Source organism: Stegodyphus dumicola, chromosome 3 (genome assembly GCF_044657685.1).
Source record: "Stegodyphus dumicola isolate Sdum_Otavi_A_Nest chromosome 3, ASM4465768v1".
Taxonomy (NCBI): domain Eukaryota; kingdom Metazoa; phylum Arthropoda; class Arachnida; order Araneae; family Eresidae; genus Stegodyphus; species Stegodyphus dumicola.
This window is the reverse complement of record NC_140770.1, coordinates 234,132,851-234,156,768: the sequence shown is the minus strand read 5'-3', so window position 1 is coordinate 234,156,768 and position 23,918 is coordinate 234,132,851. Positions and strand designations below refer to the sequence as shown.

At 31.3% G+C, this 23,918-nt stretch overlaps 1 protein-coding gene across 5 annotated transcripts in view; it reads right to left on the bottom strand.

The window, feature by feature from the left end:
- The window catches only part of mv (lysosomal-trafficking regulator mauve), a 284,054-nt gene that overhangs the window by 224,073 nt on the left and 36,063 nt on the right, over positions 1-23,918 (bottom strand). For all 5 annotated transcript variants that reach the window (XM_085813916.1, XM_085813918.1, XM_085813920.1 and 2 more), the window contains exons 5-9: positions 11,814-11,904; positions 11,017-11,658; positions 5,851-7,553; positions 4,319-4,474; positions 2,525-2,657 (exon numbers count right to left, since the gene is read on the bottom strand). In XM_085813916.1, coding sequence (XP_085670042.1) covers positions 2,525-2,657; positions 4,319-4,474; positions 5,851-7,553; positions 11,017-11,658; positions 11,814-11,904 — 2,725 coding nt within the window. The remainder of the gene's footprint in view (positions 1-2,524; positions 2,658-4,318; positions 4,475-5,850; positions 7,554-11,016; positions 11,659-11,813; positions 11,905-23,918) is intronic.

Here is a 23,918-nt window from a genome sequence, read left to right as displayed (position 1 = left end):
AACTGTTAAATTTTCAGAAAATGCATCTTTATCTGACAAACATGCAGAAAATAATGCTGAAGATTTAGAATTAATTCACTTCAATAACTCGCAAGAAGATGAAGAAAATAATGAAGAACCATCTCTTTGTGATGATTTTACAGAAGATTTAAAAAGTTCTGAAGAGTTAATTAAATGTGAAGAAAATGTAGCAAGAAGGGTTTCTGGCAGATCAACCAAAGGTCTCCCACTGGAAAGATTCTCTTATAAAGCAGAAGACGAAGAATCAATCTTACCTAAAAATAAAGATCCAGAAAGCTTTGAAGAAATTCTAAACTTACCAAAATGTGAACAAGAAGCTTGGATCAAGGCTATGCAAGAAGAAATACATTCTCTAAAAGAAAATGAAACCTATACACTTACAGAATTACCACCAGGAAAACATGCAGTAGGCAGCAAATGGGTGTTTAAGACAAAATATGATGAAACTGGTAAAAATATAAAATACAAAGCACACTTAGTAGCCAAAGGATTTACTCAAAAATACAGCAGTGATTATGATGAAACGTTTTCACCAGTAGTGAAACACACTACGGTAAGAGCATCTTAGCATGGGCAGCGTATAATAATGCCAAGGTACATCAACTAGATGTTAAAACAGCCTTTTTGTATGCCAACTTAAATGAAGAAATATATATGGAACAACCAGAAGGATTCGTGGTTCCGGAAGAAAGACATAAAGTTTGTAAATTACAGAAGTCGATATATGGTCTCAAACAAGCAACTAGGCGCTGGAATGCAAAAATTGAAAATACATTGAAGAATCTTGGGTTCAGTCAAAGCAAAGCAGATCCATGTCTTTTCACAAAAGTGGTTCGTGATAAAAGAATTAATAGTGTATGTTGATGATATCCTAATAAGTTCTACAGAAGAAGGACTAATTCTTCAAACAATTAATGATTTAAAGAAACGTTACCAAATAACGCATCTTGGTGAAGGTAAATATTTCTTAGGCATGGAAATAAATCGCAAGGAAGATGGAAGTTATCTCTTATCACAGAAAAATAAAATAAATTAACTTTTCAAGCAATTTCAACTTGAAGAAGCGAAACCCGCTAGCACACCAATGGAAACAAACTATTATAACCTAAACAAGGAAGAAAATCTCCTAACTTCAAATGATAAATTTCGCCAAGCTATTGGAAGTCTTTTGTATATATCGTCTATCAGAAGACCAGATATCACAGCTTCAACTCACATACTCAGCAGAAGGTGTAATAATCCACGGCAAAAGGACTGGAATGCTGTTAAAAGAATCATTAGGTACTTAAACACGACAAAGAATCTATCCTTACAAATTTCGTCGAATGAAGAACCTAATATTACAGTTTATTCAGATGCTGATTGGGGACAAGATATTGAAGATAGAAAATCTACATCAGGAAGTGTTATTTTATTAGGAAAAACTGTATTTCGTGGTTTTCAAGAAAACAAACTTGTGTTTCTTTATCCTCAGCAAAAGCTGAATATGTTGCACTATCGCAAGCTATGCAAGAACTATTATGGCTATTAAAATTAACAGAAGATTTCAATCTACCCCAAACTCTACCGATAAAGGTATTTGAAGATAATTAGTCTACTATAAGACTTGTAGAATCTGAAAAATTCAGTTTGCGCACAAAACATATTGATACAAAAGTTCATCATATACGCGACTTGAATAACAAAGGAATAGTAAAACTTGCTTATCTTTCAACAGAGCAAATGGTTGCTGATATTATGATTAAACCAATTCCTACAGCTAAATTTCAGTTTTGCAGGAATTAATTGCAACTGATATGAGTTTCATTAGCAAAACAGGGGCAATGTTAGCATAAATTTAGGTATTTTGCATAATGAAACTCGAAAGGCATACGAAACGAACGTGCACCAAGATATATATTGGTGAGAGAAAGTAAAGTTCGTGTGCAATGCAGTATATTTGACTTTCACCTTAGCTACGTGGAGTGTATTTGTTTAGTACTTTCTCTTTTCAGGTACTATGTCGAAGTATGTTCCTGTTTCTCTTTTTTTATTGCCTAAATAGGTAAGACTGATGATATATAGGACTGATGATGATTCTATGTAAGTTATTCTTTTCAATACTTCAGTGTTTTAATGTCTGTGAAGATTATTACTTTTTGTTATGCTCAAGTTAAGCAAAATTATCCTATTTTATTAAATAAAGATTTCATAGTTAATTTTTTGACTTATGATTCTTTAATGAAAACTGCTTAAGGAAACTTACTCATTATGCCTTCAGTGCTAATGCATAACCAACACTGTGTGCATTCAATCCATTATGAACCTGTACACACACACACTCAGTGCTTTGGTTTGAGTTGTGGGATTTTAATCCAAGCCCACAGAAGTGGACTGCGAAAAATGCAGATGCTGATGTAATACAGAATTCATAATAACATTTATATCATGTCTTCTAAAATATTTTAAAATATGAATTTATTTTGGGATAATGATGATTAATTCCAAACTTTTGAACACTTACTGCTGCTTCCTTCAGTGTCACCAGCATAACTGTCTCCCTGTGATCCACAGTCAGTTTCATTTTTGTCAGAAAAGAGAATTGCATCTATTGTATTCTTTTCTACTTTTTTGTCATTGGAGTTTTCAGAAATTATCTAGAATTTGCCACATTTTAAAATCAATAATAAAGATAATAATTTATAATTGTTTTCAAGATTTTTGTATGTTTCTTTAGATGTGTTTAAATATAAAATTACTCTAGGACAATTCATATAGTTAAACACTGTAACTACTAACACTTTCTAATTAATATATAATAATTAATAGTATATATTATAATTTAAATATAACACAATATTGAAATGATTAATGTAGTATCTGTCAGTAACAAATATGAAAAAAAACCTGATCTTCTAATCATAGTAATAATACCTTAAAAATTTAATGAATCCAAGAATAAAGATATATAATAAGAACAATGAAGTTACAAAGATAATATATATCAAAGTAAGCATGAAGATAATATATGTCAAACTAGCCATTATTTTTATACATTTAACAAAAATTTTAAATATAAATATTTACACAAAAGAAAAATTGTGCAATAGTAATTACTACTGAAAATATTATTCTTGTTAATTTGTATCAACAAAAATAACAGCCAATATACATGAAGTAACTTTTAATTTTTTAATAATAATATACATAAATATTTCAATTCATGATGCATTGATCAGATTGAAATCCAGTTCACATACCAAAGAAAAGAAATTCCATATATGAAAACTTCAATAAAAGAAAAATAAATAAATACAATTCACTAATATCAAACTTTTTACAAAATTGTGTGCTCTTATTCATTTATTTTATATAATCATCTAATCATTTAAAAATTAGTATTTATACTCACACAAATTCTTCAATGAAAGCAGATTTGTATTAACTAATTATTTATATACTTTTTCTAAAAAAATTAAAATGCCTAACATCTCTTAGAAGATAACTACTCAAGCATTTTATTATATATTTCACATTAGCTACAGAATACACTTAAGAATGAGAAATTTTATAATACAGCACTAAAATACAAATCAAAGCAATAAAATTTTAAATATTTCTAGATTTGTACCCTGTAAGATTTACAACTTAAACTACAACTCTGCAATAAATTTATTTTTGAGAACCTAGATAATATTCTACATTTTTGAAATTCACACTGCCTCCGATGTCAAACATCCTGAAATCAAGTTTAATAAAAACGCACCTCAGATGACTAATGCATTTTGGAAGAACACACACACAAATGTAAAATAATAATACTAAACTCAATATGTAACAAATAGCCACCTTTTTTGGAGGGAGAGTAATTATTCAGAAGACTATATAATATATGTAGTAATAATGTAGTAATAATAAAGCAGATTTCTATTTTCATATGGCAAATCTTTTTAATTGTGTCTAAACAAGACTGTTTAAAATAGACTTTTCCAAATCAGGATTCAGAGTGTTACTCAAAAAATAAATACACACTACATTAGATATTTAGGGGAAATACACAGTTCAAAAATTAAATTTACATATGCTATAAAGAAAAAAAATCCTGACAAGTTCCTCAGCAAAAACAAAATTTACTCATTTCTTAAAATAAACAGAAAACTTCAAATAATAACAGTCTTTGAAAATAAATTTCAAATAATAACCATCTTTAAAAATCATAAAATTATCTGCAGATGAAATTAAGTTGAAATTTTACAGATGGATAAATATTAACTTACAAATCACAATAATAGTAATAATTTTAAGAACAATTTTTTACCTTTTGCATGTACCTAACAGGAGTAACAATAGGAATAGATGGTAAAGAGCACTTCAAAAGCAAGTCAAAAAGAAGTTTTTGATATTCCATGTTTTTGAGAACATAATTTTTTAGATTGCATTTCACCGATTCAAGTACAGCAACTTTTGTATAAATCTAGGGAAAAAAGGTGAAGAGTTTATTTTTATAACATTCTTTAAGTTTAGCATTTAAGTACAGTCGAATCTGGTTAATTGGACCACCGGTTAATCAGACCAGCCGCTTTTACGGACCAAATCCTAAAGAACCGAAACAAATCCTATCTACATAAGCCTAATATTATTCTCTTATTTGGACCAAAATTCTGTTTAATCAGACCGAAAAAATGAGAGCAAATAAGAAGCAGAAGCCAAAAGTCGGCCGCGTGCAGCAGATGTACTGGTGGTCTGCGACATATGGGAGGGTCTGTAGTTGTGGCTTCCCAGGAAAATGCTTTATCAAAGGTCAGAAATTCCTCAAAGTGCATGACAAAAGCAAAACCGGTGGGAGGTGAATACGTGCACCATTTTTTTTTACCTTTCTTTGACCTGCGCCTCTGAGTTTCAAGGAAATTAACAATAGAGTTTCCGGGTCCACCTGAAAGGAATTCCTGCATGTCAATCATGATTAAAGTTTACATGAGAAAGCTATCATTTCATCACCTTTTTGGGACGATTTTAGTGTCAAAGCTTTGAATGGCGAGCATTTTATCTTCCTCTTGACCTCAACATCTTGAACCCAAAAACACCATGGTTTCTTCAAACCACTTTAGAACTGTGCACATGAAGATTACGATGCTGCAATTGTTGCTTGAGTTGCAGCAAAGCAAACAACATCATCAGAAAACCAAGAAAGTGATGATGATGATGCCGCTAATAAGTTGGTGCAAGTAACAACACAGGATGCGAGGAAATGCATTGAAACTTTACATCGGTATTTCATGCAGGAGGGAAATGAAGGCAGTCCCATTGCTGCGTTAGATGTTTGTGGCGATTTCGTTCACATGCAATCCGTCAAGAGAACACGTCAGATCACATTGGATAAGTTCTGCAAATGTTGACTGGAATTTGGTAAGAAATTGTTTTTTATTGTGCTTCACATGTTGAGTATCGTAGAGATTGTTTCTTAGAATTTGTTTCTAAATTAATTTTTTCAATGAAAAAAACGTTCCGACTGTATTTCTTGTTTGTACATGTATGTTCGCCATACGTGTGTACCACACCATTAAGTTCATAATTACATTTTAGTACATGATTTACATGTACATTTACTGTTTGCTACATAGAGCAAGTCTCATCTTACAACATAGGACATGTTTGTGTAATCGGACCAGCCAGTTATTAGGACCAAAACGATCGCTTCCCGATGTGATCTGATTAACTGGAATCGACTGTATATCATGAAATTAGCATTTAAATACATCTAGAAATTCATAAAGACATTTTCCTTGTAAAAGGTAATATATTAATAACTTTTATGAAAAATAGTTTTTCATATATACAATTTAAGCTTACCTCTTTCCGTCTAGTCATGAAAATTGACAGCAGACTTTGAACAAGATATAGAACATTTTCTGCTATTTCAGAAGTTTCACAAATTGCCTGAAGTTCCAACATTGCACTCAGATTTTCAAGTAAAAGCATTAGAAGTTCATAACCAGGTTTCAATACATTTTTGCATAATGTATATAAACAATCAGTTTTCACATTAGAAATCACTTCATTAAATAAAACCCACAAATCACAAATAAGACTCACATTTTCTGGCATACTTTCAACAGCACCAAAAATGTCTTCGTCACTAAGACTGCAGTTTCTATCAGTAATTTCATTCCCCTTCCTGCTTTCTTTAGCTTCTCTTAGTTTTAATAGCTTGTAAGTTTCGACTAAATTTCGTCCATTAAAAAAATAATTCAACTTTTGGAAAAAACATTGGGTTTGTTCTGATACAAAATAGAATAATGTTGTAGATGCTGGCATGTGCCTTACTGAAGAATCTAAACCAGCAGCATGCACAGTCAACATGTTTTCAGAAATTATTAAAGTTTTCAGAACATTTAATACCAAAAACCGGAACTCAGATATTGGAAGAAATTTGTACAGAATTGGAATTCCTCCAAAATTAACAAATATTGTTGATAATGAATCACACTGTAGAGCATAAGGAAGTATGGAGAAAAAAAATTTGCTTTTAATTTTTAAATTTGAAGGCAAAGATTTTTCAACTGCAGAATTTAAGAGTAAAAACTGAGGGAAAATAACTCTGATAAAAATTTGAGTTCTTAATTTACCAACAGCTTCAGAAAATATTTGTACTAAATGTTTAGCAATATTTTCAACAGTTCCAGAATCTGGTAAATTCAGCAAATCATTATATATATTAAAAATATTCCAAAATGCATTGCCAGTTTCAAAATTCAAATTATGTGCTCTGGTATTTCCTTTTAACAGAGAATCAATTGTAGAGTCATCAATCAAAGTTTCATTGCCACTTATACGCTTTGAGCAATGCATACACTGCAGCTGGCATTTTAATGTGAGGCCTAATTGAGTCAATAAATGCTTCTGTATTAAAATCAAAATAAGTTGCTGAGTCTCTAAATCATGATGAGAAAATCTACTAAATAGACTTTTTAAAATAAAACCAGGATTTATACAGCAACATATACCACATAATTTTAAATGCTTTAAAATTTCATTTGATGTTTGTGTTGACAGAGGAAGGCTGAATATTTTCAACATAAAACAACTCACAAAAGCAACACAACAAACAGGGTCTTTGCTTATGATGGTATGACTAGCACAAGGTCCAAGAATATCATTGTGATGATGAATATAATCTTTGATCACCATTTCAGCATCTTCAGAAGATGCAGAAATCCTTAAGAACTTTAACAGAATTATAATATCTTTTATTAAAGCAAGAACAGTATGTATTTCACTTTCATTATAAAATGAATCTTCTTTGTCTAAAAGTGCAATAATGTTACAGCACAAATCAACACCAATATTGGAAAATGTACTAAAAATGCAAATGATCTTTGCATAATCATCAGAACAAGATTGAATGATGAACTGGATTAACATCAAAGATCCTTTAATGGCGTTACATACAAACTTTAAGTCATGACTACTTAATGAATGAGAAGACAGCATTTCATCTGAAATTATGAGAAGAGTTGAGATGATTTCATTTTCATTTGGTGCACCAGTGTAATCTAAAATAAAAAGTTAAAAACAGAATATAATTAAAAATGGATTTTTCAGCATATCTATGCATTAATTCAAAATATAGTCATGAAAACTTTCGGATTTCTGACCTACAGAACAGATTATTCAAACTCATGTTAATGGTAAAGACTACACAAAAGTCTTAAGATCACGGATGTGATGAATGATATTCTTCAAAATCTATCCATTACTCTTCCCATAGTACTCAGTAATTTAGATCTGCATAACTTTTAATCCTTAATAACTTTTAATGCTGCATTCCCTTATGCTACCCTGTGCCCAGAGCCTGAATTGAATGTGGGTGCCCAGGGCAACTGCCCCGTATGCCCCTGCCTTAGTCAGGCTCTGCCTGGGCAACTATAGAGTTAGTTTATTTCTTTCACTCAGTCTACTTTAGACTTTGGATTTGGACCCAAAAAAATGTCTGTTTGAGTACATTATTTATAACTATAAATTCATAATAATAATTTAGCATTCAAATGCAAAAGGATCATACTCTCAATCAAAGAAAAATTATGAATCACCAACTTTTATGTACAATAAAAAGTCCGACATCCAGAATCCTCAGGGCTTCCTGGATTCAGAATTTTATATCATCAGTTTAAATCTAGTAAGATGACGTATATGAATAAAATTTAAAATATGAAATAGTTTTTTATGAAATAATGAAGCATTTATGACTTTTGATTTTGAAAAAAAAATTCATAAAATAGCTGAAATAATAGCCTGGGAAAAAATAATAAGTTGGATAAATTAGTTAAAGAAGAGCTATTTTTGCTATTTTGACTGAACTTAATTTCTTTCAAATCTAACTCTCTCTCTTCCCACAGTTATACCCTTCATCCCCCCCCAAAAAAAACTATATTAGCAACATCACACCTCCAAAGAAAATGCCTTAGGGCTTCATTTATTGTTTAGGTCAGATAAAAATATATTAATCTCTCACCTCCATAACAACATAAGTGCAAAAAGTGTGGTTGCTGTTGAACTCAATCAATGTATTGTCAATGTGTCAGCAGGCGTTTGAAAGTGATATAGTAGGAATCACAATTAGAGAGGGGAAAAAAAATCGCTTCCACATTTGCTTTTTCTGGAATATTACGTACATGTGCATAACATTAATTTAACTTTTAGTGTTATTTTTAGTTTATTTTCATGAAACTTTTCTTATGATACATAAATCAATGTGAAATATATTAATTTATTAATTTCAAGTTTAAACTATGAAAATAGATGCAGTATGAAATGTACGTCCCCACATATGAAATTATTACACAGCATATGCAAGCAAACTCCAATGACATTTTATGAAAATGCACTCATCAGCTATCTGCATCACTAGTCTATGGTCTCAATCACTTGTCTATAATAATGAAAAGATAGATCTACACCACACATTCTGTACAAGCATGAAACATAATACCTATCACTCCAAAGTAGAACATAATATAATTTCAAAAGGATTACCACTATGCAAAATCAGATGTAATCTGTTTTGCTGGCCTTGCACTATTTTTTTTTTTTTTTTGACATAAAATGTTTGTAATTGATTATATATTTTTATGACAGACATTACATTAAAAAAGAATATTTATTTATTACAGTAAGAGCCTTTTAACTTCCTCCCTTTATTTAATTTTCATAAATTCATCAGAGCATTTTTAACAATATTGCATCCGAGTCTTCAAATTGTATCATTATCAAATTATATATTAATTATATTATATATTATTTAATAAATAATATATCTATATATATAATATTTGATATATACTATCAAATATATGACAATGATACAATATATGGTACTGTATCATTATCAAATTATATATTTATGTATTAACTATACATAAATTTATCATTATCAAAAATATATAAATTGTATTATTATTCACATTCAAAATACAATAAAATCGGTCATGATGATTCCTCTTTAAGATGAAGCACCAGTATTTCTGTAAACATAAATACAAATACCGAATCTCACCTCTTCCAAGACAACCACCATTGCTGTCCATGCGCATTCACCTTAAATAGGCTTATAAGTTTTTTTCATGCCTAGTTTCCTTTGGTAAAAACCATGGTATACCACTGACAGCAGCCATACACAAAGTGTTAAAAATGATTTACGCATTGCCTTCTCTATAATCTCCTATGAATCCTCGTGACTTTCTAATGAATTTATGGTTCATCCAATAAACTGTTACATAATATAAATGAAGTGAAACAGGTATTTGCCAGTTTTAGCAGTGATTAGTAATTAATCCCCCAAGTTTGGCAGCATTCATAGCCAAGATATAAAGCAAATCCAAAACCATAAGTAATAAGAACTGAAAACTTGTTCTTTCTTTCAAAGGAAACCTTTTAAAAATTTAAAACAATGACAATTTTCAATTTACTATCAAGCAAAATAAAGCTATTGCATTCTTCTATGAAAGAAGTATTTTATCTTTCACATAAAACCGGGAAAACAGGCATGAATTGGAGTTATATGCTACCCTAAAAGCTATAAAGAGATGCAATAAGGAAAACTGTCAGAAAAACAAAAACATATGCATCAGCCCCCCCAAAAAAACTATATTAGCAACATCACACCTCCAAAGAAAATGCCTTAGGGCTTCATTTATTGTTTAGGTCAGATAAAAATATATTAACCTCTCACCTCCATAACAACATAAGTGCAAAAAGTGTGGTTGCTGTTGAACTCAATCAATGTATTGTCAATGTGTCAGCAGGCGTTTGAAAGTGATATAGTAGGAATCACAGTTAGAGAGGGAAAAAAAATCGCTTCCACACTTGCTTTTTCTGGAATATTACGTACATGTGCATAACATTAATTTAACTTTTAGTGTTATATTTTAGTTTATTTTCATGAAACTTTTCTTATGATACATAAATCAATGTGAAATATATTAATTTATTAATTTCAAGTTTAAACTATGAAAATAGATGCAGTATGAAATGTACGTCCCCACATATGAAATTATTACACAGCATATGCAAGCAAACTCCAATGACATTTTATGAAAATGCACTCATCAGCTATCTGCATCACTAGTCTATGGTCTCAATCACTTGTCTATAATAATGAAAAGATAGATCTACACCACACATTCTGTACAAGCATGAAACATAATACCTATCACTCCAAAGTAGAACATAATATAATTTCAAAAGGATTACCACTATGCAAAATCAGATGTAATCTGTTTTGCTGGCCTTGCACTATTTTTTTTTTTTGACATAAAATGTTTATAATTGATTATATATTTTTATGACAGACATTACATTAAAAAAGAATATTTATTTATTATTTGATTTGCTGCTTCAAAAGGTACAGTGCCCAAACCTGGCAATATTTTTGTTTTAGTGCTTTGGCCACTGGTAAAACTGACAAATACACTGAATATATATATATATATATAACAATAAGGAAAAAAGTTTACTTACTCATACACGAATGTGTTATAGAAGCTGTAAGAAATATCAAACTTAATAACTGTTCCTTTAGAACATCCACATCTTCTTTTGTCCAGTCATGTAATGAATAATACCTTGAATGAATTTGTTTCAAAGTGTTTAATGCAAATTCCAATATGGAAGGTGAAGAAAAAGATGTGCACTCAAACCCCCTACGATCCAACAAAGCACTTTCTTGAAACATATTTAATATGAAATAAATATAATCTATGACTGAAAGGCTATAAGACTGGAAATCCTGTACAAGATGAGTTAATGATAAATCTGTCACAAGTTCATCTTCATCACTTTCACCAACTTCAGACATACTTTTCTGCATACATGTAGAATTAGCCGAATTTACTTTATGCAGTGCTTTAACCTGTGATGCTGGCACAATGCAAGGTTCTAGTACTATATGATCTTCTCCAGAACTGGAGTTTAAATCATTTTCTATTTCAGGCTTTATTTTTTTGCGGCGAACTCTTTTTTTGCCCTGAAAAGCCCGTTTTTTCCTTGGTACATAAACTTCTGGTCGACTTAAATCAATGTTATATAAAATATTTTTGTTTCTTTTTGAGACAGAAAAACAAACACTAAAAGGAAGATGCTTGGGATTCCTTTGCAAAGAAGCTGCCGAAGGAAAAGAAAACACCAATTAATAACAACATGACTTTTTATGAAAATATTTTTAAAAATGCAAAATTTAAGTATAGTTAAAAAAAATTTCAGATAAAAAAGTAAATAAATAAAATGATAATGAAAATTACTTTTGAAATGTTTCATACCTGGTATTGTTGAAGGGTTAACTGGAAGTGTCATTAAAACAGGTACATGTAATATTAGAAGCTTGATTAAATCTTTCAAACACAACAAATTCTGAAAATAAAAACAAACTGCTTTTATCCTGCATTCTGTAAATTTATATGTCATCTAAATATTTTGATACAAAAATGAATTAGAACAATACACTTTTTATAGGATTTTGTACTTTCTGCATCCCCACCAAAACATGAATTCAGTGCCGACTAAAATTTGTGAACTTGTTGGCAACTAATTTTTTACAAGCTAATGTGCAAAAGGTAACAACCATTTTGAAAATGGCAGTGCACTAAAAATTCCATACAACATGAATCAGTCAATAAAATTAAAAAAAAAACATTGGTAATAAAACTAATCTTTTTTATGAAATCCTGCAGCAGATCTGCAAATACTTAAACAGATGGGCACAATCCCATATATGTGGGTTCCCACATAAATGTTTTTTGGCGACATCTTAGATTACCACATAACTATTTTGGTAACATATTGCATTGTTATGTGAATCCTAAATTGTTACATGTCACTGCATTGTTATGCGAGTAGCAAATCCTTTTCGCAACTTTTGGCGGGGTTGTGAATAATCAGAAAATACCAATAAAACTAGAGAAGCTTAATTCTGTTTTTAGTAAAAGAATACACTTGAAAGTTGATAAAAGAAAATGAAGGTAATAGAATTTCCAATTTGATTCCAGATTTACAGATGTTGTCTAGGACCAACCTTTCAATACACTGCAACTATCACATGCAAGCAAACTTTTTTTAACACTTACATTAACAAGTGCACACAAATAACATGCACACAACACATTTAAAACTTGCACACAACTAACAAGCAATTTTAACACTTTCTGCCGCTAACACATGCTACAACATTGACTGAGCTGCTACATCACCAGGAATTCTGCTTACTTAGTTAAGTTAGAATTTTCAGTCACTAGCTCAAATTGAACAAAGCAGAATTGTTTAATGATCACACATACAAAACACATTTCTCTGTCAACCTCAGCTGCATTTCTGATTGACTGCGCTAATTACAACACTACACTAGCAGGAGCATTTCAGACTGTTAAACTTATCTGACCTTGGTAACCCTTGATAACTTTTTGCCATCCTGACAATGTTTTAAAATTTCCTGTTTTTGAATGCATAGGATAGATTTTTTTCAGAATATCCATTCCTTTTCACACACATCCTCCATGTGAAAGGATATAATTATGGTTTTTGCAAGAGTATAATGATAAAATTACTCCTTAGAGAAACAATGATTTTGTAATTGTGAGGAATATAGTCATGAATCTTCAATTACAATGTGTCCTGCATTCTTAAAGCTTAATCTGCAATAAGGTGAATTATAGGTTTATATTTCAATTCCACAAGCTATTTTTAGCTCATTTTATTTTGCAAAGACTGGGTACTCCTTATTTTTATAGCTCCTATTAAAATGGTGCCATATTATCAAAAACTTCATGCTTACTTCTGACATATAGTTCTTGGTTGCCATACTTCTGCATTTTTAATATACCTTCAAAATCATTTTCTCATCCCAAAGATTTTCACTATACGAATTCCACAAGATTGAACTCAAGATATGATGATTTAGGCTTCATTGCCTTTTATTTCATAATTTAGTAGAGCTCTACAGTCTTTCACCATTTTACATATAAGCAGCAGTTTCAGCATCCACAAAATGGAATTTATGATTCACAAGAAAGTGAACATAATCTACTTTTTCTAGATCTTCTGTTTTGTTTGCTCACCAACAGTTTGAATAAATCATCAAACCCTGTTATATATGATCAATAATTTTTGTCAACAGTATAGTTCAGCTCCTGAATAAGAAAGCACTCATTAGTTTCTTGGCATAACCTGCCAAATATTCTTTTCTGGCTAGAAGAAATGAATTTCATCTATTTCCATGTGCATAGCAAGTGGGGTGCAGAAAAGTGCACTTGCACCTCCCTAAAGAAATGAAAGTCTTATTTTTTTCTGTTTTTAAATATTAACCAATAGAATGACAGCAAAAAAATTTGCTCTAGTTATTATTATTTTGTAAGAAATCATAATAAATTACTGTAAAGTTAATTCTCATACTATGCAAAATTTGCTGGAAAGAAAGTTTCAATCTTTTACAGATTTCAAAGATTTTCACAGTTTGTCATGTGAATAACCAATGACTGGCCCATCATCTGTGAAGGAGATAATGGGCAATTAGTTGTAATTTCAAGAGTTTCTTGAAGGCAGCATTGTCTTTCTGCCCTAGCAATTGAAAAATGAGCATCTTTTTTTTCAATACCCTTGGGGTCTAAAGCACTGCCCCTCCTGGATTCGTTGTAAAAAACTAGTGACAATGTCATTTGATAGTTTTAGATCTCTTTTTTCGGTAATGAGAAGGGGGAAATTGTTTACAGTCTTACCTGAATGTAGATATTGGCTAAACACTTAGTGGTAGTTAGAGAACCAAATGCTGTAAAAAAATAAAAAATAATTGAATCTATTTGGAGAGTACTTGCACATGGAACTCAAAGATTTTCCTCAATCAATAACAGAAAAAAAAAATCTTAAAATCTGCCTTGCAAATCACTGACTTGTCCATCAATCAGCAGTCTCCCCATTCGTATTTGCCTTGAATACAGTTTTTTCATGCATTTCACCAGCTTCTATGTTTTAGAACTTTATATTAAATTAATGCTCATTATTTCTGTTTTTCTATCTTCAGTCAGTCAAACTAAAACAACCTTGATAACGACTCACAGCAGTTTAGTATAATTGATTTTTGGCCCTGTAAATGATATGATGGATATGAGATAATTTATGGAAATATGTTTATATACCTTATTATTATTATCTGTGATTACATCTGGCATAGTACAAAAGACAACTGATTGTTGAACCAGATTCACTCAGAATAATAATTTTTTAACAGGATGCGATAAAATGCCCAATGCCTTAGTCAGAATATTCTTTTAGAGGCCCTAAATGCTTCCTTTTCTCATTCTTTGTGAAAATATGCAGTCATGAAGAGATACGGCTTGAGTTAGGAGCCCCTGAAAGCATATGCGCACAGACATGTATGCCTAGGGTCCTATTTTTCAATTTGTTAAATCAAAACTGAGCACAGGTGGGAAAACATATGCAGAACTTCACAATTTTGGCATCGCTTTAAATAATTTATGCAATCAAAACCTTCTAAAAAGGCTAATACATGTGGGAAAAATTACAGATTGCAAAAACACTTCTCAAACTTAATCTACACTTTTTTTTGAAGATAACAATAAGCAATAAAGCTAAACGTACAAATAATTAAATAAATAAAAATTAATTTAGTTAGATTTCAGTGTGTGTATGTTTATCACAGCAACTATACAATTCATCTTATTTTTGGAATAGAGAGATGGTTTGAAGAAACTTTCTTGCATCTTTACCATCAAAGAAATTACAAATTAGAAAATGGTTTTTCAAACAGTAGGATTCATTAGATATCAATTTAAGTATTATATGTGGCTGTAATTGCCATAAAAATAACAAAAACGTGAAATGAAAATAACAACTGATTGTTGTCATTTTCTGGCTGAACTATTACAGAAATAAAAGTCATGTAAGGACTTTTACGGACATCCTGCATGTCTTTGTATAAAATAAAAACTTTAATGTCAGACAACTTAATTTTTAATTTGGAAAATTTTTCTTTTCAAGTTGCAGAATATATAAAGCAGGATTTTATTTCGAAGTTTAATGGATCAACAGCCTCTATTTCAAGGCACACTTCTGTAAAACACTAACATAATAAATATATTTTATAATTATTATAACACAGCCAATCAATCAATAATATAATTTGATAACATGTGCAAATGAGAGAAAACTGCATTCAGTTGCAAAGGTGCAAGCTGAACTCTCAGTTAAGCTATACTTTCATCAAGAAACATAGTCTTTAAACATACATATATTTGAATATTTAACATAATGAGCTTATGGTACACCCATTATATTAAACACCATAATATTAATGACTTAAAAAAATAGTTACACTATACTCTGTAAATCAATTTAATGAATTTGAAAATTTATGCATTTATGGCTTTCAAAATGGATGCCATTTTGGGTGGTGTGTGTTGTTGCTGTAGATAAAACAATGGTAGCTTGGCTCGATAATATTCACATTTTTATTTAATACTAGAAAAGCTATATATTTCAACACATGTTCACTTGTACACAGTCACATTGATTGCAGTTCACATGATAAGCATTTTTACAGGTAGCAAGTCCACGCAGGTAAAAATAATAAAAGTCATATTACAGCTATGAAGACATCACCAAGCAGAAGAAAGGTGATCGCGTGCTTCACCGACTGCAGCCAGGAACAGAGTTAATGTCATCGTCACGTACAGTTTCCTTACACGAAGTCTCACATGACTACTGAAGTCACTTCACTGATTACCAACTGGATTGATTTGAAAGATCGTGCCATCTCTTGAACAGAATTTAAAGTACTGTAAGAATGCCACAGTACTCTCCCCAAGTACCATTGTTACGTTATAAATATTTTGGGTTAAATTTAAACGTTCTTCCAGATCTAGTAGTTTTAGGTTGCTCTTTAACAGGATTCAAACCTTCTTCTGTGGGCAACGTTGGTGGAGAAGTTGCTGGATCTTGCATCAGAAATGCAGGTTTGAGACTATCAATTCCAATCACTGATTGTTTGCAGCTGCAGATGATGGTGAAATGATTAGGTGTCCGTTTGACAACTTTGAATGGGCCATCACACAAAGGTGTTAAAGTTGGCTTAATGGCATCATCGCACACAAATACATGAGATGTCTCAAGCGCAGGATGTACAAAATAGCTTGGCTTGTTATGCAAGGATGCTGGGGTTAGTGAGATGATGTTAAAGGATCAATGACTGGAGTAGATGCTGGATGAAAGAATTTACCTGGCAGGCGGAGGGGTGCACCATGTAACATTTCAGCACATGTATGTCTTCTTTGAATGCTGTACGAAGACCGAGCAAGACTATGGGTAAGGCTTCTATCCAGTATGTGCTATTGTGACACTTCAGAGCTTGTTTTAGAGATTGGAGAAATCGTTCCACCATTCCATTTCCAGATGGATGGTATGGTGTTGTTTGGATACGGTGAATGCCAAGAAGAGATGTGAGGGATGAGAATAAGTGAGATTGAAATTGTCAACCTTGATCATGCCAAATCTTGAAATCCACTGGGAGATGAACGCTTGAGCTAGTTTCGGCAGAGATATTTTCCATAGGAAAGGCTTCAAGACCATCTTGTATAGTGGTCAATACAAGTGAGAAGGTAAGTGTAACCATTTGAAGGAGGCAATGGGCCTACCAAGTCCGGGTCACCATTTATGGCTTTCAAAATGGATGCTATTTTGGGTGGCATGTGTTGTTGCTATAGATAAAACGATGGTAATATTAACATTTTTATTTAATGCTAGAAAAGATATGTATTTCAACACATGTTCAGTTATACACAGTCACATAGATTGCAATTTATACGATAAGCATTTTTACAGGTAGCAAGTCCACGTAGGTCAAAATAGTGAAAGTCATATTACAGCTATGAAGATATCACTAAGTGGAAGAGAGGTGAGCGCGTGCTTCAGCGATGGCAGCCAGGAACAGAGTTAATGTTATCGCGTACAGTTTCCTTACACGAAGTCTCACGTGACTACTGACGTCACTTCACTGATTACCAATTGGATTTGACAGGTGGTGCCATTTCTTGAACAGAATTTAAAGTTTATGTAAAAATGCCACATATTATAAAGTTATTACAGCATATAATAAATTTAAAACTAAGCATTAGACTTAGGGATAATGAACAGCTATTTCAAATTAATGGAATATAGGATGAAACTATGTTTCATATTGACAGGGCCATAGCCAGAACTGGTGCAACTGCAGTGGGTGGCACAATTTAGGTGCAGCAAGATATTTACAATTTAGTTTCTGATTAGAAGCTGCATAATTTTGGAGCAATAGTGTTCACACCCGATGGCAGAAAGTTAGCACTGGTTCTGCATACTGAAAATGAATATTTTAAAATAAATGGGAAAAGTAAGATAAAATAACTAGTAAAAATGAGAAACACAGCAACTAAGGAAATAAAAGTAACACAAGTATTAACTTAAAAACTAGTAACTAAGTAACAACAGAGCAAAGAAAATAAAAGGTTGAAGTGAACATAAAATCACATTAAAGTATACAATTAGATTTTTAATAGATTATATTTGAGTTAAATTTATCTTAAAAACAATCAGAAATTATATAGCTACATTATAAAAACAGTAGTGAAGAATAAATTTAAATAATATAAGCATTTGTTTTCTGCACTAAAATTTATTATTTTTAATTAAAATTAAATCAAAAAATTATGCGAGACTTAATTATGCAAAATTTCAACACTATTCTTATCACAGGCACAACTCTTAAGCAGTAACTACAACAGGTTTTGTTTTTTAAATTAATACTAGTTCTAAGATTTTTTGTGAGACTGACAATAATTATACAACAACCAATGTTTTACAGAGCCACAGTTTAAGGTACCACATGAAGTCATGGCAAGCCCATCCTGATGGAGTGGTGATGCATCTTGAGACCTGTCCTTTTAAAGATCGAAAACATTCTTAAGTGTCCATTTAGTACTATATGCAGGTTAGATTAGATTAGGTTATTTGAATACAACAAAGCACATGAGGGCTATCTGCCTAAGGGAAGGGATGATGACTTTGTGGAGGATTTTCTAAGGAAAACTGGCTCATATTCATATTATACATGGGAAAGAGCCAGAAAATTCATCTGGATTAGAACCTGGGTCAAAATACCAATATTCAGCAGTCTTAACCCCTTGGCCATTGGTGGGGCCTCATACAGAGTAAAAATTTTCTAATGCTAAAATATGACACAGGACCACTTGATTGTGCCATGAATGTTTGTAACATTGAAAAGTAATTCAGGGAAGAAGAATCAAAATAGAAAGGAAATTCTAAAGAGATCTCCTACACCTTATCCTTCAAAAAATTTGTTTATATTCATATACTCATTTGCACTGTTTATTTGTTCGTTTATTAGGTCATGAAAAAGCATATGAGGAGGACCATCTGCTATGAGAAGACATGCTTTTGTGGAGAAATTTCTAATAAAAGCTACCGTATATACCCGCGTATAAGTCGAGATATTTTGGGCAAAAAAAAAAAGACTTCAAAGTGGGGGGCGGGGTCGACTTATACGCGGGGCCATAAAAAATTAAAAGAATCGGAAGTTCAAAAATTTCTTTGTATAATGCAGTTGTTTTCTTCCCGCACTCGAATTGGACGACTTATCAAATAAGTCACTTACTTGAAGTAATTTCATGACTTAAATTATGTGACGAACTACAATGGTGGCCAAAATTGTGGACACTTTTGGAAATTTTTATGTTTTTGCCCCTGAAAAATGTGAATGCCTGTGAAATACCCTCTGAATGATTGTAAAATCATTTAAAAAATGTTGTATTAGCAACAAACTAGACGGCAGGGAAGATGATGCTGTTTTTGAAAGTGAAAATGACAACGAAGGCTGTAGTAGTGATTGTAACAATACAGAGTTCGAGACTGAAAATATGTATGATGACGAGCCAATGACGACAGAAGAGTTCTATGAAATGTTTGGCGAATCTGACCATGAATCAGATGTTGAAGGATTTTGATTTTGTTTATTTACCAAGGTATTTTTTATCGTATATTTACTTTTTTTCTCAGATGATTATGAATAAATGTAGTACTTAAAAAATTTTTTCGAAGTTTCTCGATCGATTTCGGAAGTGGGGGATCGACTTATACGCGGGTTTCTTATTTTCTATGAATTTTTTATGTCGAAGTGGGGGGGGGGTCGACTTATACGCGAGTATATACGGTAGTTCTTATTTTTGTTATATATATGAGAAAACCAAGGAAATACTCACGAAGCCAGCCAATTCACTGGAATTTGAAATCTTTAGCCAAAACACTGGTGCATAGCAATTTTATCTTCTCAACCATCGCCTGGCATATTCGAATCCATTCCCCCTCCCAGCCCTAAGTTTAAGGACGTTTGCATCCCCTGGTTTGTGTCCTGGTTATGCTAATGTTTATTTCACAATTTTTCTACGACCATTTATTTACTTATTTGGTTGTTAGATTAAAGGCACAGAACATATGTCTCACATGAAACTGTTCAATCCAATCAATAATAATATTTTAAATAGAGTTGTTTCTAAAGCTACTTAATTCCTCCACCCAACAGTAAATAAATTGTAGTACTGTTCCAAAGGGTATTCTGAATTCACTGCACTAATTGTCAGAATGCATATTTTTCTTTTGCTTGCAATGTTTTACATTGCACCTCTATATGCTTTCATTGAAACACAGTTTCATATCCTGACCATTTTTATGCATTCAAATACATAATAAAATGCCTCTTTCTGGGAAGAATGATACATAGCATCATTCTCAGACATAAATAATTTTTCTTTTAACATGCTATAATGCAGCCTACTTACAGCTCTTTCCCTCCTTATCAACAAATCTTCAGTCATAAGCAAATTAAAAATAAACATATTTTTGAAAGAAAGCCCATTAACATGCAGCATACTAATACCTCTTCTCATGACAAATGAACTAATTGTTAGTGTACGCATCATTCAAGCTTTCAAATGTAAGAAACACAAATAATGATGAATATAACAAGATTTACTAAAATTACATCAGATAGAGTGGTAATCATTTTAGTCAATGGTAATAAACATCTTAAAATTAATTCAAAACCAATATGTTCTTATCTCCTAAGTATCCGACCAAAAGTTTACTCATGTGGTAGCTAAAGCAGGGTTCACACACATTTCTGCACATGGAAATTAAGTACTTTTACAGATCATTAACGAAAAAGAATTACGAACCTATCAACAAATGGGAACTGATAAATTCAATTATTAAAGATATTATTTATTTCACAACTTCACACCATTCTAAGAATAAAACTGATTTGTAAGTAGGATGCATAGTTATTGAACGTAATTTAATAAACATTATCGTAAAACAAATTAAAAATAAAATCAAATTTGCAAAATTTATGGAGTAGCATTAAATATTTTACACTTATTATAGTTGGACATGTTTTAAAGAAGATTAGTGATACTTGATTTACATTTTGCTAGCAATTAGCTTTACACTGATTTTTTATTTTGTCTCATTTTGTCATGTATGTGCCCAGTCTAAAGGTTTAGTAAATAGCAGGCGGATTTTATGTCAAACAGGATAGATTAAAATAAGAAATAAAATCATAATCAGCATGATTTGTAACAGAAGATTAGCTGTTGCCACTGTTGCTGCTTCCCTAGAGAGAGACATTGAGAAAGTTACATGAGGAAAAACTCTTACTATGAAAAAAATAAAAAGGAGGACATTTTAAAATAAATACATAGTTTGCTATTGCTAAGCATGGTTTTGTGAATTGTGTTTTACAGCATTTATTACCTTATTTTTCAGATTCAAAATATTGTAATAGTAAGTCGCCAAGATGAAAAGCAATGTATGTCACTTTATTATACGACAGGAAAAAATAATATTTTATTTTAATGTTAAAGTTATTTCTTCAATATAATTTTAATATATTATGATTGTTTTACTGATATTTATCAGTTACGATATTTTTTAAAAAAATAAGTGGAAAAATTCATAAATTCCGAATTAAAAATTTTGTGTAGAAATTTATCTTAAATTTGCCAAAATGTTGAGAAGTTGCCAAATTTATAGCCGTTCAATAGAAGAAATCACATTCCAGAAAGGAAAAAGTTATTTAAGAGCTCTTTATTTGGAAGGGGGAAGGAAAGAATTTTGAAATGCTTATGTTTCATTTCTTGCCCAGAAACTCAAGTATCACACTGTTAATATTGAAACAGAAAAAAAATTCAGATGATAACCCATGAAATATATATTTTTCAAAGAACTGCCAAAAATATTCCTCCAAAATGCTGATTCATATTCTGCTGATTTGGGCTGAAATTAAGGATTTTTAAAAACTAAAAATGGATTCCAAAAACCTAAGGACTTTTTGAAACTCTTAAGGATTGTAAAACCCTGTGAAACAAACAGCACATGCACTTCATTTTGCAAAATGTAAGCAATTGCAGCATTAGAGCTATCATTGGCAATTTATATCTATTCTTGATGGCATTCAAAAACAGTGGCCATCAAAATAAGGAAGTACCTAAAATTTCTATTGCTTGGAGCTATAATAAAGGTTCAAGTTCTCCTCATTATGTTGGTTAAGCATTTAGAAATCTCTATAAACCACTAACACACAACAATATATAACGTGTGAGTATATGTATAATAATTCTATAGATGACATGAGGATTAAAGGACAGTGTAGATACATAAGATGACATTACAGAGGAGAAAACCTTAAGAGAAGAAGGATATTGATTTAACACAGTGTTGTTTCATAATAAAGCAAGCACGATAAGAACAAACAGATTCACAGATCATCATTATGGGTGCGCTATGCACTCCATAATTTTGTGCAGCTTCCATCTGTATAGACAAATAACAGCTGCTAGCAAATAATAACCGTTTAGATAAAACAGAAAGGGCAAGAGAAGAAATGCTGGCAAGCAGCAAATAAGAAAAAAGGGCTGCACAAACAGTGACAACGGCATTTATAGACTTGGTTCCTTTGCTTAAATTTTGAGCTGCGATTGGATAAAAAGGTATCTGCTAATGCTATGCTTATGTAATGTAATACATAATGCAGATTAATTTTCAGACGATGCACTTTAGATCTGTATATTAGTATTTTTAAAACAAGGAGAAGACATAACCAAATTAAAATGAGAAATTAAAAGGACTACTGCTAAATTAGGATAAAAAGGTATCTTCAATGCTATGCTTATGTAACGTAATGCATAATGCAGATTAATTTTCAGATGATGCACTTTAGATTTGTATATTATTATTTTTAAGACAAGGAGAGGACATAACCAAATTAAAATGAGGAATTAACAAGACTACTGCTAAATTAAAATTAGTAGCTTTCTTTCATGTTTTATATTTCAAGTACTCTTCCCTTTGAAAGGAAAAAGGCTTGGCAATAGGAAAAGACTTTTTAAATAGAACTATTAAAACATTAGCAAAACAAAGAAACCATTATTTTGGAAAAAAAAAAAATTGTAAAATTTTGATCTAAATTTTATATATAACATTTTTGACCAAAGAATGCAAATTGTAGAGATTTATTGAAATTTTCCGTCCAATTTTCGAAGTTTGCAAAATCATTTTCTCCAAAAATATTATAAAGAGGGTCTTAATTTTTTCAAGAAATAATTGTAAAAATTCACAGTTCTTCAAAATCTTTACTTGAATATCAGTGTAATTTTAACAGCCCTCATCCCCAAAATCTTTTGTAAAAACTGTTATAGTCAAATATAAAACCTCTCCCCCCCCCATATTCAAGAAATTCTTTTTAAATTAATTATTTACTCATTATAAAATAATCCACATTTTCTTACTGTAAAGCAATGTAAAATGGACTTTAGGTTAGGTTAGGTTATTTAATTACGGCAAAGCCTCGAGGGCTATCTGCCTAAGGGGAGGGATGCCTTCGTGGAGGACTTTCTAAAGGGAACTGGCTCGTATACACATTACACATGGAAAACCAAGAAAACAACCATGCAGCCAGCCCGTTCGCGGGATTTGAACCTCAGACCGAACTAGCAGTGTTCAGACACTTTACCGCTCGGCCGCTGGTGGGCCAAAATGGACTTTAGAAATTAATAAACATATGAAAATTGACAAAATAAGACTCACTAACAAAATAAACTTTGATAAAAACAGTCAAGTCCTCACAAGTAAATCAGCATTCACTGATAGCTGTAGGATGTTTAAATACAAAAGCAAATAAAAAACTTGGCTTTTAGCAATGTAAAAATGTATTAAAGTTATTAATTATGAAGTAAGTCAATAAAAAGTTACAGAATTAAAATAAAAGCATAAATACCCAAAAAAGACTAATAACTTGTAGATTCAAGTTAGGTCTT